Source organism: Musa acuminata, chromosome BXJ1-8 (assembly GCF_036884655.1).
Source record: "Musa acuminata AAA Group cultivar baxijiao chromosome BXJ1-8, Cavendish_Baxijiao_AAA, whole genome shotgun sequence".
Classification (NCBI taxonomy): domain Eukaryota; kingdom Viridiplantae; phylum Streptophyta; class Magnoliopsida; order Zingiberales; family Musaceae; genus Musa; species Musa acuminata.
This window is the reverse complement of record NC_088334.1, coordinates 50,492,978-50,508,414: the sequence shown is the minus strand read 5'-3', so window position 1 is coordinate 50,508,414 and position 15,437 is coordinate 50,492,978. Positions and strand designations below refer to the sequence as shown.

Genomic DNA, 15,437 nt, shown 5'->3' with positions numbered 1-15,437 from the left:
ATATTGGCATGATGAGCTATGGAGGAGGAGAGGTTCTATTATAATCACCTCTTTTTTTTAGATAATTAGAATATTTGAGGAAAATGAGAATACCAAATGACTTGAAAATGAAGGCATCATTCCAAAATAAAAAAAGGAAATTTTTTTCTTCTTGAAATCGGCTTTGAAAATATGAAAAAGAAGAATCTTAAAAAAAGTTTAAAGAACTTTTCCTCTTAATTCGTCTAACTATATTAACTTTAAATTATTTTGCATATTTATTATTTGTAAATAAAAAAAGAATTTTATATTAGACCGACAATTTCGGAATTGCAGCAGAGCAACAATGTTCCGGCGGAACATGTTAACATGATCTCATCATCCCATGCGGGGAAGTGTTGGAGATACGGCGCCGGAACTGCGACCCGTCCCAGAGCCATCACCCCTCACCGCTCTAGGGTTCCGATCCTCTCCCTTTCTAGGGTATCTCCTCAATCTCTTCTTTCTTGCTGGATAATATGCTTCTTTCCGATCAGTATGAGCGGCCACTCGTTGCCATCCATTTCTTTTTATGCTTGCTCTGCAATCGGTTTGAGCTGGCATTTGCGCTCAATTTTGGCGCCCCAATGATAGCTCTCGAATCCGTGACCACAGGAAGTCATTTAAGGTTCTTATATTGTGCGTGACAGTGTTTCGTTTATTAATTTGTAGTTATCATGATTATATCCATTTGGTTGTCGGGATAGACGTGTTTGACTGCTCGACAGATGCAGATTGTGGGCAGAGGATGAATCACTGGAGACATCCTGATATGTGGATGGCTGACTTCAACAGTTTAGGGTTTCGTGGATATTCTTTCCCATGTCCATTGCTCGGGTTCAAGGGGTACAACATTTTCTAGCGTGCAATATCCTCGTTCTTCTTCCGTGATGTCCATCTTTACAATCGGGTTTTGCTTCGAGGACTGCTTGAAGGATCCGATTGGATGGGGAAGTATAGCTAATTTGAACATTTTAGGGTTTCATTGGTTTTCTTCTCTGTTCCTAATGATTGGATTCATGGGTTACATAATGAGCAATTACAACTAAATCTTCATATCTTTGTTGTCTCTTGGTAGCATATATCCTTACTAGCTTACAATTTTTATACCCTTCTACAGTTTCCATCCTTGCAATTGGAAAAATTCAGAGTGGAAAGAGAATTTCTTGGTATTCCTAACTGATAAATTTCTTATCCTTCTATGATCTCTATTCCTCACATTAAGATTTTATATTGTGGACTGGATTTGTATTGGAAAGGAAGATTATCAACTTTGGCTATCTTGATAGGCAGATAGCTGATTTCGATATTTTAGGATTTCATGGATTTTCTTTTCCATCCTGACTGAATGGATTCTCGGTGGACATCTTTTTGCAGCATGATCTTTTAGATCTTCATTGTTTCTTGGTGATGTAAATCCTTCCTAACTTTCAAATTTCTCATCCTTCTTCTATGATGTCAACTTTTTGGTAACCTTATGAAGTTATAAGTGGTTTTAATTTACTGTAAGACAATTTTATGCTCTTAATACATAGAATATTCTGGTTTAGCTAACATTTCCAACCATAGCACACTACTTCCTCTATGTCGACCGAAGCCATGTTATGTTTCACAATCAGGAGTTTCAAAAACCTAAAACGACTGAATTAAATGTCTATAAGTTCTCATTCTACTTCTATGTTGATCTATTATATGGATGGGAATGGCTTGTCGAGTTGCTAATCAACAGTGATCATTCATGAAGAGTTTCTTTGCTTTATAACAATTTGTTGACATTCCTCTTGTCTAGAGATGTAACGACATCCTAATTTGTGGAGATAGAAAGTTCTGATAAAAAAGAACAATAAGATAAAAAAATAGATAAAATATAAATCCAAAATAATACACATGCAACAATGAAGCCCACGTGTTCTGTTTATCTACATTCTCTTTGTTGTCCTCAGGTTTAAGACAAAAGTTTATGCAATGTATTGTTCTGTAGAAATTAAAGTTCTGTGATATCTTTTATGCTTATTTACAATTGCACCAGGGCTTTTGTAGTTTTAAATGATTGCAGACTTTTATTCTCTCTAGCATTCCTATGTCTCCAATTTTTTTGAGCATCCTGTACCAATTCTGTCATTTCCTCTCAATAATGTTGCATTTCTTGTTTGCATAACTTTGGAACACTAGTACAGCCAGATAACTGTTATTTACCTAACATTTTCTTTGAATGCTTTAAGTTGTGAACCCAGAACTCTTTTCACTTCATTACTTCATTGTTCTTGAGATTAAAACAATGCAACTGCTGTTGAATATGCTCCTCACAGAGTATAATTAGATGAACCAAAGTTTTAAGTGTGTGTGCACATCTGTCCATCTCTTACACAGTTACATATTTGTTTATTTGAACATTCATATCCCAATTTATGTATAAATAGGCAGGGCATTGCATGGGGTAACACTTCTTTTCCTCTAGTTAGTGTCAGCTATCAGCTTAAGAATGCATTCTACTACACCTGGGATTGATCCTTCCCCTCAGCAGTGAGCACCATGTTTCTTTAAAGTTCCAAATCATTAGCTCCTTCAGTGAGTTCAAATCTACATGTTATGGAAACCGGAGAGAGAAAAAGCTGATATGATTTCATTCACTCACTCGAACTACCATCTCAAGTGCAATTTAGTGTGCAGACGCAGACAGCTTTATAACATGACTTACTCTTGAATGGAAGATACCACTACCTAATTACCATTTCTTTCTCACTGATTTCAAATATCAACTGGTGCAACCACCACTGTCCCAGTATAAACACTTAATCTTGTGCTTGTTCTTATCATCAGGAACATTGACCTTTTTCTTTATTACTTCTTTTTACGTTCATCAGTCTGCTAACTAATGTAGGAGATGTAGGGTTTCCAATGGCTTGACAGCCTTGAGCTTCCGAGGAGGCGCTTGCAGCATTGCAGATGGTAGTGACGAGTGCATGAACTTGCAGTTGGGGCATGAAGGAGATGACTCGCAGAGCATGACGAGGAGATGACAGTTGATGCAGACTACCGCGACCATGCTGCCACATGAATTAGGTTGCTTCTTTGCTTCATCTGAATTTGTCAAGTTGGATTGCTCTTCTGAGCTTGAGAAGGATGAGATGTTGAGATCCAAATCTAGTTCATGTTCCTTGGGCCTGATCCAACTTTTCTTCAGGGTTTTCCTGTCCAAATAGTACATCCTTCCAGACTGCAGGTATTAGTTTAAAGAATGTCAGAAGATGATAAAATGCATGACAAAATCATAAGTACTGCCTTGAGACACAATAAGAAGTATTAATTGTATGCAACAGTATAACAAATAAGATGTATGTCGGGGGAGAGAGAGAGAGAGAGAGAGTGTGTGTGTGTGTGTTTACTTGTAGGTCTAGGCATTGTTCCCATTCAAGTGGCAAGGGATCATTAAGCTGAAGCTCAATGCTAGTTGGGCTTGAAACCTCATGACAAATTTGTTTTCTCTTCCTTCCAACATTTCCATCTGATTCTGAAGATAAGCTGTGTGTCTTCTGGCTTAAGATCGATGCATGTGGACCTAATGATAGCTGGGTCTGATCCATCAGTCTCCAGCCTCTCCCCTTGCTCAGCTTTTGATTCTCTCCCATTAAGTTGGATTGATTCTGAGAACTTTGTAGAAACCCTTTGATCATCCAAAACTAGCCTAGTGAAGAATCTACATATGCATAAAGCAAAAGAAGCATGGGTTGCTACAAAAAAAGAACGAAAAATATGAGAGAGAGAGAACTTTGGGGAGGGGAAGGAAGAAGAGGAAGGGATGGGAGGGAGGGAATGAACAGAAAATGGAAGCTTCTCACATCCTTTTGATATATTGGATTGTGCAGGAGAGGGTGCAAATATTAAAGAGTGTTCTTAAATGTCTTCATCCAACCCTATTTAAAAGGAGGGCAGACCTTGCATTAATAGTTGAATAGTGTGGCTTTAAATGCTGAAGTTCTCACCATCTAAAACAACTCCCTAAATGATTTCATGCCACCAAAATCTAACTCTTTGCCACTCTCACCACCTGTACATGACTTCATTGATCAGTGTCCACATTCTGCACTAACTAGCTTTACTTGGTGTAAGTAGGAGTTAGCATAACTGTCAACTAAATTATCCATTTAAGTGGCTTTTTCCTGCAATAATCAAAGAATGAGCCATGCATACTGCTATCATATATGCTTCTTAGGACACTCAGTGGAATGATATATAGTGAAATCCACTGTAGGATGGCTCACTTCACTTGTGGAACTTGAAGCAGCAGCAGTCTGGATTTACTTACAGTCAAACTTTTGTCTTTGTAATGCAGATATGTGATAGATGGGAACAAATGCATGCTGAACAATCACTTCTGAAGCAAGCATGACATCAGAGCTGGAAGCTAGCTTGAACCTTACAGAAGAATGCAGATACTGCACTCCAACCTGCAGTGAGTCAAAAAAAGCATGCTTTTCTGATGTCTTGAAATCTTGCATGCACCATATGACCATCACGCAATTATGAACTGCACCTTGTTGGTTAGCATTAATTCATGAGCATGCTCAACTCCAATTCTCATCCGCAAACAAATAACGCATCACCACGGTGGGAGCCATAAAAGAACTATGTACAACCTCACCACCAGGCTTGCAGTAAATTTGGCCGAGGCATTAGGGAAAGAATAAATATGGTGTGTTGGGGCTTTTTGTGCATCTCCACCCGAATCAGGCTCAACAATAAATTGAGGCGGGCATGAAACCATTTAATGTATAATGTTATATCTACTGAGAGAATTTATGAATGATGTTACAACCGACGCATGTTAGGTTTTTGTAAGCCAACCCAATTTAGTGGCAGTTATACCAGATAATAGACATGGTTTTCTTCTTTTTTATTCCACTTATTTCACTCACAAGAATCATAAAGATTATTCCCTCCACCCTGGTATCACAATCAACTTGAGCTATTAAGAAAATTGGCTAAAGATTCTTTAGTTAGAGATTATACAAGAGAGTTGCTGATCAAATTTAAATGTGCATTAGTGGCATGTTTAAGCACTGATTCTTCTGTGCTTGACTTGATAAGAGTAGAAAATTCCATACTCGTTATGCCAATCTGCTCTAATTAAGCTGCGTGAATGCTGGCCTTTATGCAGGGCACCGGTCTCTTCAATGCCTTCAGAAACAGCAATAAACAAGTGTAGTGTTATTCGCCTTTCTTCCGGGCAAGTAATGCAGCTTGTTCCTCCAGATATAGCTCACAGTTTCTGCCTTTCCCAATTCCTGGAGGAAGATATCATGAATCTTTGTCCTTGCATACTCATCATGTTTCTGCTGGTTATCAAGGCAGGAAATGACAACTTCTGTTCACCATGTCAGGTACTGAATGGAACAAGAGCGAAAATTGTAATCAATTCAACCAGGCATGACTTGGTCAGTGGCAGAATGTGGAACAGGTCTCATGCTATACCTAAAACTTCTACATTTAAGTTTTCTGATTCTTAATACATTTTTCTGCTGTTTTAGCGGACAACGTTGTATCTGTTATCATCATGTTTAAATTTTTTACCTTTTATTACCGGATATATTAATCTGAAGAGAACTTAGGTAAATAGATAGAACAAGTTAGTGACAGCTTGATTGGGCTGCTGCTACAATCCAAACTTTGATTAAGTACTGCCTGATCCTTCTACATTGGTCATTCATTTTCTTTTTAATTTCTCCACAAGTAAATGAAATATTAAACAAATAAGAAATGAAAGTCCAATATCTGAAATATGAAGTGGTTATGCAACCTGGTATATGAAGCACCTGTTAATCAAAAACACAGATTTTTGTGTATATTTGTGAAAATAGCAGGAGTAGGAATTAAGCTCCAAATTCTGTGTTTTTTTAATGCTCTTGATGCCTCTGGTAGAAGTGTAGATAGATTAAAATGATCCTGAACACCTAAGTTCTCAAGGACAATGTTGCAGTAACTCTTTAGCTCTGTTACAGAAAGCCAGAGAGGCTCTTTAATGTGAGGGGAGGAGAAGAATGGATAACAATGAGGGATAAGAGGAAGAAAATAATGTGATAGGTGGAAGAAGGATGGAAAGAGAAAGAAAAGATATGGGGATAAGAAGTATTGCCAGTTACATACATTATGAACTATTACTCTTGTCCATAAATATGTTTCTATTTTTTGCTTGAATCTGATTAAAGAACAGGTGAACAATATATATATATATATTGTTGCCCATAAACTTCTGTGTTTATAATGATGTTCATATATATATATATATATGACACCATTCTTGTTGATAATGATGTTCTAAACTACATTGTAGCCCATAAACTTATGTGTTTCTGAGATTAATCAACACTGTTAAGAAAAATTAGATCCATGCACCCCAAGTAAATAGGGTCACTTCCTGATCAGTACTGGCCATTAAATGAAACTAATAGCTTCCTCCTTGTCTGTTCCATGCAGATCATCACCAAACAAGCAGTGCATTTAAGGCCAACCTACTGCAATTCTACTTGGTTTCAAGCTCATCTTCTACATTCAATTACAAAACTGCACCAGAAATCCATATTCTCACTCAATCGGCTCTTTGATCTTAAATGCAGTATCCATTCATATCCCTATTTTAATGAGGATTCACCATCACCATCTCAAGCTTAAAAGAGTCAATAAGTTTTCTGCATCAGAAATGAAATGAACTAGGTTGTTGGGTTGCCATGTAACTGGTGATTGTGCACTTGCTACAACAGTTTAAGCCGAAATATAAGTACTAAATCAACCAAAGTAAATGCCCCTTCTTCATGTATGCAGTGATCTGAGACCTACTGGAGTTTCAAGGCACATGCCAAGGAGAAGATTTGACTGGAAGATCATTTAGTTTATTACTTGTAGCTTGCCCAAAATCATATATGTCCTACTGATGCAATCAATACTTGCATGACATGTAATCAAATGTTCACGATCACTATTCAGAGAGAGAGAGAGAGAGAGAGAGATCCTTTTCGGATTTCATGGGCGATGTGCCAGGCCCGCCCGTGTGAGGAATCAAGGGTGACGTGGCATATCGAGGTGGGTCTCAGGGTTGTTCAGAACATTCCCCGGACTGGGACGGCTTGAGTCCGACTTTGTCGAACTGTTGGCTCACTGGGCTTTGGGATCGGTGCGTCTCTCCAAGAAGCCCAACAAACCCGCCTCTCTATCCGGTTTTCAACTCCTAAACCCAAAGCGACGCCTTTCTTCTTGCGGTCCATACTCATCTCTCCTCCGCCTCCTCCTCCCTTCAGGGTTTCTTCTCTCCTCGGGAACCGCTGGGAGCTGCGCTCTTCCTTCTCTTCTTGTTGATCCGTGGTCGAGGTACGCCTCTGGATTTCTTTAGGTTCTTTCTTGCTTTCTCGTACTTATTCCCATGGACTTCGTCGAAAAGATTCGATTCGTATGGTTTATGCTCTCTCTCTCTCTCTCTCTCTCTCTTCGTTGTTTGTTTGGAGATTGCACTTCGACACCGCTTTTGTTTTCTTTGAGCCTGATGTGGTTTTTTAGGGTTTGTGCGGTCTCCTTTCTTCCTTTGGGTTCTGCGGGATCTTTTTCGTATGGAATCTGGAAACTTCGATTTGCTCTTCATCGACTTCAGCGTTTGACGTCCGAATTATTTTTCTTCTTGTGAGGGATCAAGTCGTGCAAATAACGATTTCCTTTTCAGGATTTCGTGATGGAAAATGAGCCGCGAGATTCGTCATTTTAAGTTGCTTTGGGAGTTGCGATCCTGTTAGTGGAGGATACAAGCTTATTCTTTTCTTGAGGTTGGAAGATGCCAGCTACACATATCTCAAGCAACAAACTACTTCGATTCTCCGTAGAACTTCTTTTCCGAGAAGGCCAGACGGGCTTGTTTCAGTCACATTCATTCTCCAGTCTTGTTGACAGCGTTCAAACCTTTCCAATTATCGATCGCTATACATCATCACAGTCTATTGTTGGAAAACTGTCCCAATTGGTTCCTTTTCCTTCTTTGGCTGGTTCATCTTGTCAATCGCGTATACATAACATTGGTAGCCTGGTTTCCGTGTTCCCTCAAAGGTCATTTATCCATTTTGAGAGGGATGTGACATCCACTTGCACTTCTTTACCTGGTGGAGCTACATGGGCTGTCCGCCACGATAGTCGGGATACACGTGGTTCTTTCTTGAGAGCTGATGTTTTTTTCCCCAATAGAAGTCTCGATTACTGGAAAAGAGTATGCAAGACTCTGAGATGTAAAGAAGTTTTGGGCTCTTATTTGGTTTACAAGCAGTTCTTGTCCGAGACAATTGGGAAAAGCTTGTCTTGTAATTTTTTTGCACAGGGTGGGATTGAGTTATTTTCATTATTCTTCACATCAAGTACTACTGGAGCAGCTCCTGTCCTGTCTCTTGATCAGTCTCTACGTGAAGAGCAACTTGATAATCCTTCATCTGAGTCTGACCAGTATACTTCTGCCCATCTTTCTTGTTGGTTTTCAATCATTGAATAACTTGACATGTCTCTTGTTGCAAAGTTCTTGGATGATCTTTCTTTTTTTCACATGTTAAAGTTTGTTAATTATGGATGATACTATTTGTGGTTGGCCTACCGGGAGGATAACTTTGGCTGTATGACACAGGAAAAAGCCAAGTAACAGAGCATTGAAACTACTTTCTGGATCGTGTTATTTGCCGCACCCAGATAAGGAGGAAACTGGTGGTGAGGATGCTCATTTTATATGGGACGAGCAGGCCATTGGTGTAGCAGATGGTGTTGGTGGGTGGGCCAATCATGGGGTTGATGCAGGCCAATATTCTAGAGCACTTATGTCACATTCAGTAGATGCAATTGAAGAAGAATCCAAAGGGTCCATTGATCCATTAAGGGTGTTAGAGAAAGCTTATACAAGAACCAAAGCTGAAGGATCTTCAACAGCTTGCATTATTGCTCTCACAGATCAGGTCCATCCCCCTTTTGCTTTACTGTATGCATTTCCTTGTAGTGCTTTCCAATTTATCCTCCAATTTACAGAGGATATTGTATAGCATAAAGTTCATAATTTGTAGGGGAAAACCATTTAAAAGGATCATTCTACTTGCAAAAGGAACCATCTTTATTAACTTCATATCTGGATTGCTAATTCTTGTAAAGTTTCTAGGAAAGGACACTGGTCTTTTTCCATCTTTTGTTTATATTGGTGTTTTCCAATTTATGATATTTTTCCTGAACTTATGTGCTTCTTTATTTGAGAATGTCAATGACTTAATTGGTAAGATATTACTTGCCCTACCATACTGCCCTTAGTGCATTGTTCATTTTGTTTTAAGCCTAGATGCATTAAAGTATAGGAAGAATGACTTTTATATTATATAATTACTAGAAGCCTGATTCCAATGTATCTATGCCATCACAGTTGTGAAACTATGGTAGGTAGAAGATATAATGTACTTCTTTTAGACTGATCTCCTTTTTCCATAGATAAAAAATTTTAGGTGCATCTTAATAATCGACAAAATGCATTTGCCTTGTTAAATATGTTATTGCTTAGCCACAGGTTGATTAGCCATGAAAGGCTTGGCTCCATCTATAGCTTTTCTTTTTGAGAGCTTGCTGTTTATGGGCAGTGTCATTGTAAAACTAGATCCCACATAATGTTGGCTGAATTCATCGTAATCTTTGATGGTCCTACAACCTGGAAGCTATGTTACCTGATGAGTCAGATATTGGCATATGCTTTGAAGTATTTGATCTGTCCTTTCAAATCACATTGGGTGCCAGAATGGTATGAGAAGTCAATCCAGCTAATGAAGTTCAAGACTTGACTTAAACTCAGCCTGCATAAAATCAGCAAGCCAACCTTTTTCTGCTTTGGTAGATTTGAAGTATATATTTTATTTCTCTCTTTTAAGTTGTTTCTCTAGACTTTCTTTGAGTTTTAGGCTTGACTAGTGTTGTAATGGATGTTTGGTGGTTCATATGTTATCAAAATAAAATTCTAGTGCAGTTTTGTTTGAAAAAGGTACTTAACTTTTTTCTTTCAAACTCTTTAGCAACTAGTGGCATACCTCAAAGGCACTTCTAAGATGATCAGAGTTTGATATGAGCTTATCTGATGTTGTTTGTGCATATAAAGATTAACATCAGCCTCATTCTTCAAAATCTGTCTTCTAGCTGTGCTTTCTTGAGAAGCATTCTTAAAGTTTAATTATCGAACAAGTCTTTTCTTCTTAGTATCACTTATTCCACTTAAAGAAAAAGGCATAGCGATACTTCTTTTAAATAATAGTTAAGTGATACTTCTTTTAAGTAATTGTTAACTTGCCTTCTGTTTGTCCAGTAGATCAGCTATTCAGCATTGAATTCCAGTTGTGGTATCTTGGGTCTTTGATTCAAGCATTAACTTCTATATCATGAATAAGTGCCCTGTTAGGAGTAGGGTTTTCAAGCCATTTATGAGCTATCAGGAAGGTTGATGAACCAAACTTGAGCCCAATGATTGACTCTAGAACAAGCTTGTTTATGGGCTTGTGAAAGGAGGCTTGTCTATACATAGTTAATATATTCATAATGTTGTCACTTAATTGTTCCATAAACTCCCAAATATACTAAATACAAATTTTATATATTTATTGACTAGCTTATCTAGTAAAGGACTTGAACCTTCATAGAAGGTAGTGGCATTGAATCTAACATTTGCCAAAATAAATGTTTTTTAACTTTTTATCAGCTCCCATTGAGTCAAGCTTGAGCAGCACAAAGCTTGGCTTGGTTACAACCCTCTTCAAGAGATGAAAAAGTTATGACCTTCCTTGTCTTGGACAAAGAGGCTTTTTTTGTCTGTTGTCCAGGAGGTTTGGCATTAGAAGGAATCAATTATAAGAGCCAAACATGCTTGGAGGGGAAGGACGAAAGGGCAGACTATAGAGCGGATAGAGGGATTAGTTATCTTGCTTCCCTTCGTCTTTCTTCATCATCTGATTATGTACTTAAGTAGCTGTGTTTAGACTATAGAGCGGAGTAAAATGTTCCAGAAATTGTTGATAAAAATTTTAAGGACACTTATTTTGGTTTGTGAAAATTTTTTCCTCTCTTTTCCTTACCTTTTATTGTGGTTGATCTGATGCTTCGTGCCCAGCCTATGGATTCCCAAAATAGAATATACATGTTCTGTCCTAAATAGTAAGTTCTTCTGTAACTTCTCAATCTAAACTTGGTAAGTCAAGCACACATGATCCATATGCTATGCGATGATTTATACATTGAGAGTTTATCAGTACTTGATGTCTTGATGCATGTCCAGGGTGGTGGAATCACCTCACTGGATCTGGAGCAAAGGCCAAATGGGTCGTAGGTCCTTATCTTGAACTTGACTCACATAATCCAAAGCAATCTTTATCCTTGTTTCAATTTTAATTTTCTCATGCATGTTGCAACTTGACATATTTGTTTTCTGCTTCTTAGAATATGTAACTATTGCTAACCTGCTTCTGTTGCAATTTTCCCTGTAGGGCATTCGTGCTGTCAATCTTGGTGACAGTGGTTTCATAGTTGTTAGAGATGGATGCACTATCTTCCGGTCACCGGTGCAGCAACATGATTTTAATTTCACTTATCAACTTGAGAGCAACAATGCAAGTGATCTACCTAGTGCTGCCCAGGTTAGCATTTTTTGTCTTACTTTTGACTCTACCATTTGTGGTGCTTTTTTCATTAATCTCCATTTGGGCTTGACGAGGTGATGCATGTACTTTGATTACCATTTGTGCTACTCTTGAAGAAATATGCACTGGAGCCTATGGCTAGTCTTAGATTCATTTGTAACCTGTTGTACGTTGTTCTTTTTTTAACTGCAAAAATAAGTCTATTAAGATCTTAAAATCTACAAAAAGATGCATGTAAGTCACTGTGCAAAATAGAAGATAATTCAGGGGGAAAAGATTCAGGTAACCAAAAATACATTCATGAAAACAGTGTACAACAGTGAATGACAACAGTTGAAAGAGAAGGTTTCTGATATCCACAACTATAACATCAATGCTCCAAGGTGGATCCTGATAGTGTTCAGCACTTCTTTGAGGATTGTTGAATCGGTGTCAACCTGTAAGGCCTCACATTGTAAGTCAGTCTTGTTATGTACATAACATTGTTTTGCAATCCTGCACTATCCCTTCGTGATCTCTGATGATGAATCCCAAGCCGCTACTATGCAAAAGAGAGGAGCCATCAATATTCATCTTGACCCATGTTGGACTTCATTCCAATCGATGGAGTTCCACATGATTTTGAGTGGATTCTCAGGGAGCAGGAATGGAGGGGTTATGAATGTTGGAACCGAGGGGCCTTTCATCCCCTTTGGTTGTAGGTGTTTGGAAGGATGATAAAGTTTCAATTTGTCTTCTTCATCTTACACTCAGTGGAAATTTAATGTTGCTAGCAACTGATTACCATTTATTTATAAGAAGTGATATGAGTAAGTTGGTTTAGGCCAAACCATGGGCTTAAGCCTTATCGGAAGCAAGATGTGATGTTAGATTTTAGCTTGTGCTTGGACTAGTATGAATCACATTTTATTTTCATTTAAGGGTCCTTGCTAGTGTCTTTATGGATACAACAACGACAAAGTCATAAATCCCAACTATTTATGATCAGTTATATGTATTTTTTTATCGTCATTGAGATATGTAAAAAGCTATATGTTAAGTTTAGAATTTTTAAATCTTTATTTATAGTTTTTATTAAAGTCTTTTTAGGTTTTCGTGTGCCTCTCTTCAAACCAGTAACCTTAATCATTTCACCTCTTCTGACTATCGTATCCAGAGGTCTCTTAAGTATATACTCATATCATCTTAAATATTTTTTTCTCATTTTATCCTCTATCAAAGCAATACTTAGTTGTTCGCAAATAAGAGTATCTTTTTTCCTATGTTTCCTTGTAACACTACACATTCATCTCAACATTCTCATCTCGACAATACAAACTTTTTGTATATGTTTTTTAACTATCGAACACTCTGATCCATTAAGCATTATTGATGTCATAATTATTTTATAATTTTTTTTTTTTAAACTCAAAGGTATTCGATGATCGCACAAGACTCCTAACATCTCTCATAATTTTAAACATCCTATTTTTACTCTATGAACAATATTTTTATCAATCTCTTTATCCTGTTTTTACTCTATGAACATACACTAGGGAGGTCTATCATGTGAATAACTGGTAAGTTCATCCATTATCAATGTGAAAAAGATAGAAACTTAATGTGGATCCTTAATGTAATCCTATACTAATAGGAAACTCACTAGACACTCTCTATAGTTTTAATATTAGTACATACATTATCATACATATCTTTAATAACATCAATATAATTAGTGAAAATACTTATCTTTTCTAAAACTCACCATGATAAGTCTCCAGAAATCCTATCATAGGTTTTTTACGTCAATAAAAATCATATACAAATCTTTTTTTTTTTCTCAATATATGCCAACAAATCATTCTTGCTGGAGTCTTTATGGATGCACTACATAAATTATTATTATCATTATTGTTGTTGATATTATTTGCCTCTTAAGTCAATTTTTATGAGCAGGTATTCAGCTTCCCAGTGGAATCAGGTGATGTGATCGTTGCAGGAACAGATGGACTCTTTGATAACTTGTACAACAGTGAGATCACAGCTGTTGTGGTTCACGGCATTAGGGCTGGTCTGGGACCTCAAGTGATGGCTCAGAAGATAGCTGCATTAGCTCGCCAACGAGCGCAGGACAAGAACAGGCAAACCCCGTTCTCGGCTGCTGCCCAAGAAGCTGGCTATAGATATTACGGAGGCAAGCTTGACGACATTACTGTTGTCGTATCCTACATCACTGCCTTTGGCAACCAGGCCCCATCGTGTCTTTGTACATAACACACACTATTATGACAAGGTATGTGATGAACGATGCCTTTCTTGTTCCAGCTTATACCATAGAAACACTTTAAAATAAGAGTTTGAGCTGCATTCTGGCTTTACAAGTTAGTGGATGTTCTGTTCTACACAATGTAAAGAACTCAAACTCATAAGGCACATTCTAGGTTGATCAAGGCTCGTGGATTCTACATCATGTTGCTCTGCTTCTGGTCATTTGCTGCTGAGTTATCATGTCGAATCAACCCATTTTTCTGCACCAACTTGTAAGATTGCTGATAAATGCGGACCATACTAGCCCAAGAACGCAGAGACTAAGAATGATGATGTGGGTGGCCTATTTCATTCTGTCATATAGAAAAGAGGAGGCTAATCACCTAGTTTTCAATTTCTGAAGCACTTCTTCCGACACTGAGAGGCTAATGATAGTATGCTAATGGATGTAAATTTCTCTCTCTATGTCAATGCAAGTAGTCTGATTTCTCCTCTCTCTCTCTCTCTCTCTTTCTTTCTTTGCCTTGTGTGCGAGGAAGGTGAGAGGAGACAACTAACTAAGGAGGACGGACTCAAACAAGGCCGTGGGAAGCAGGAACTGTTCTGATCAGCATCGACAAGTATCGAGGGTGAATCAGATGGTGGATACGTTAATATAGATGCATAGTGTAAATAAATAAATAATTTAAAGTTGCTTTCTAGTTAACATTACAAAATCTCACTTATATTTTTTTTTTCCGTAATCTCGATTAAAAGAACCTTCATGTCATGGCAGGTCCATTATTTTGTGTTACCGGAGTGAAACTATTGGTTCCATTCAGCTTTTGCTAGGGAACAACAATCCATATTTTTGGCTAATTTGTTCATGTATGGAGGAAATCTATACATGTCGTGACCTGAACATGATGCAGTCGCAGTGTCTCCTCTTAACCGTATGCTTGATGCCTTAATCTGATCATCGAAGGGTAAACTCGAATCAATCAAGAACAGATCCAATCCCTTATATTTCATAATGCCAGGTCATGATGCGTTTTCACCCATATAAAAACCATTAGGTTTCAGATATTGAAACCTGGGGAGTCAAATAATATGAAAATATGTTCGCAATTAGAAGGTATTGTATTTGAAAGGCTTCAAGGTTAGATTCAATTGTCTTTTTTGTTTCTAATATATTGTTGTTTATTATTATTATTTTTTAAGAAAATTTATCATTATATGACATGATGAACATGACATTCATTTATGAAATAATGTACTAACCATCTCAAATATCTCACCACAAACATATTGTTCTCTTGTTTTGATTTTGACTCGATTATCTTTTCTTGGACAGCCAAGCTAAACTGGGAAGCTGAGTGCTGCCAGGCATCTATCTGTTAATCTACAAGTAGTGTAGCTTTCTTGGTGCTTGATGCTTTGATGCCAACATGTGTCTGCGTCTCTTGTGACGAGGAAGATGGACGGCCATGAAGAGAGGAACTATGGATAAGGTTGAGTTCAGAA

At 37.7% G+C, this 15,437-nt stretch overlaps 2 protein-coding genes and 1 long non-coding RNA gene across 17 annotated transcripts; 2 read left to right on the top strand and 1 right to left on the bottom strand.

The window, feature by feature from the left end:
- The first annotated feature begins 332 nt into the window (after positions 1–332).
- Positions 333–7,231, top strand: LOC135588637 (uncharacterized). Of its 15 annotated transcripts, none has more exons than XR_010476373.1 (7): positions 333–462; positions 753–3,081; positions 4,352–4,471; positions 5,177–5,476; positions 6,493–6,545; positions 6,633–6,729; positions 6,838–7,231. It is a non-coding gene; the product is annotated as an uncharacterized LOC135588637 (long non-coding RNA). The 15 variants fall into 15 exon arrangements; XR_010476371.1 differs by having other exon boundaries at positions 6,633–6,752; XR_010476363.1 differs by having other exon boundaries at positions 6,493–6,729.
- Positions 2,891–3,833, bottom strand: LOC103996444 (uncharacterized). Its single transcript, XM_009417367.3, has 2 exons — positions 3,405–3,833; positions 2,891–3,235 (listed from the first exon to the last, which is right to left on the bottom strand). The coding sequence occupies exons 1-2, from the start codon at positions 3,690–3,692 to the stop codon at positions 2,891–2,893; spliced, it is 633 nt and encodes a 210-aa protein (XP_009415642.2). The 5' UTR covers positions 3,693–3,833.
- Positions 7,232–7,240: 9 nt separating the features above from the next.
- Positions 7,241–14,703, top strand: LOC103995786 (probable protein phosphatase 2C 80). Its single transcript, XM_065080847.1, has 6 exons — positions 7,241–7,380; positions 7,727–8,490; positions 8,666–8,987; positions 11,535–11,684; positions 13,623–13,959; positions 14,108–14,703. Exons 2-5 carry the CDS (start codon positions 7,835–7,837, stop codon positions 13,938–13,940), a joined length of 1,446 nt encoding a protein of 481 aa, XP_064936919.1. The 5' UTR covers positions 7,241–7,380; positions 7,727–7,834; the 3' UTR covers positions 13,941–13,959; positions 14,108–14,703.
- Positions 14,704–15,437: the final 734 nt, after the last annotated feature.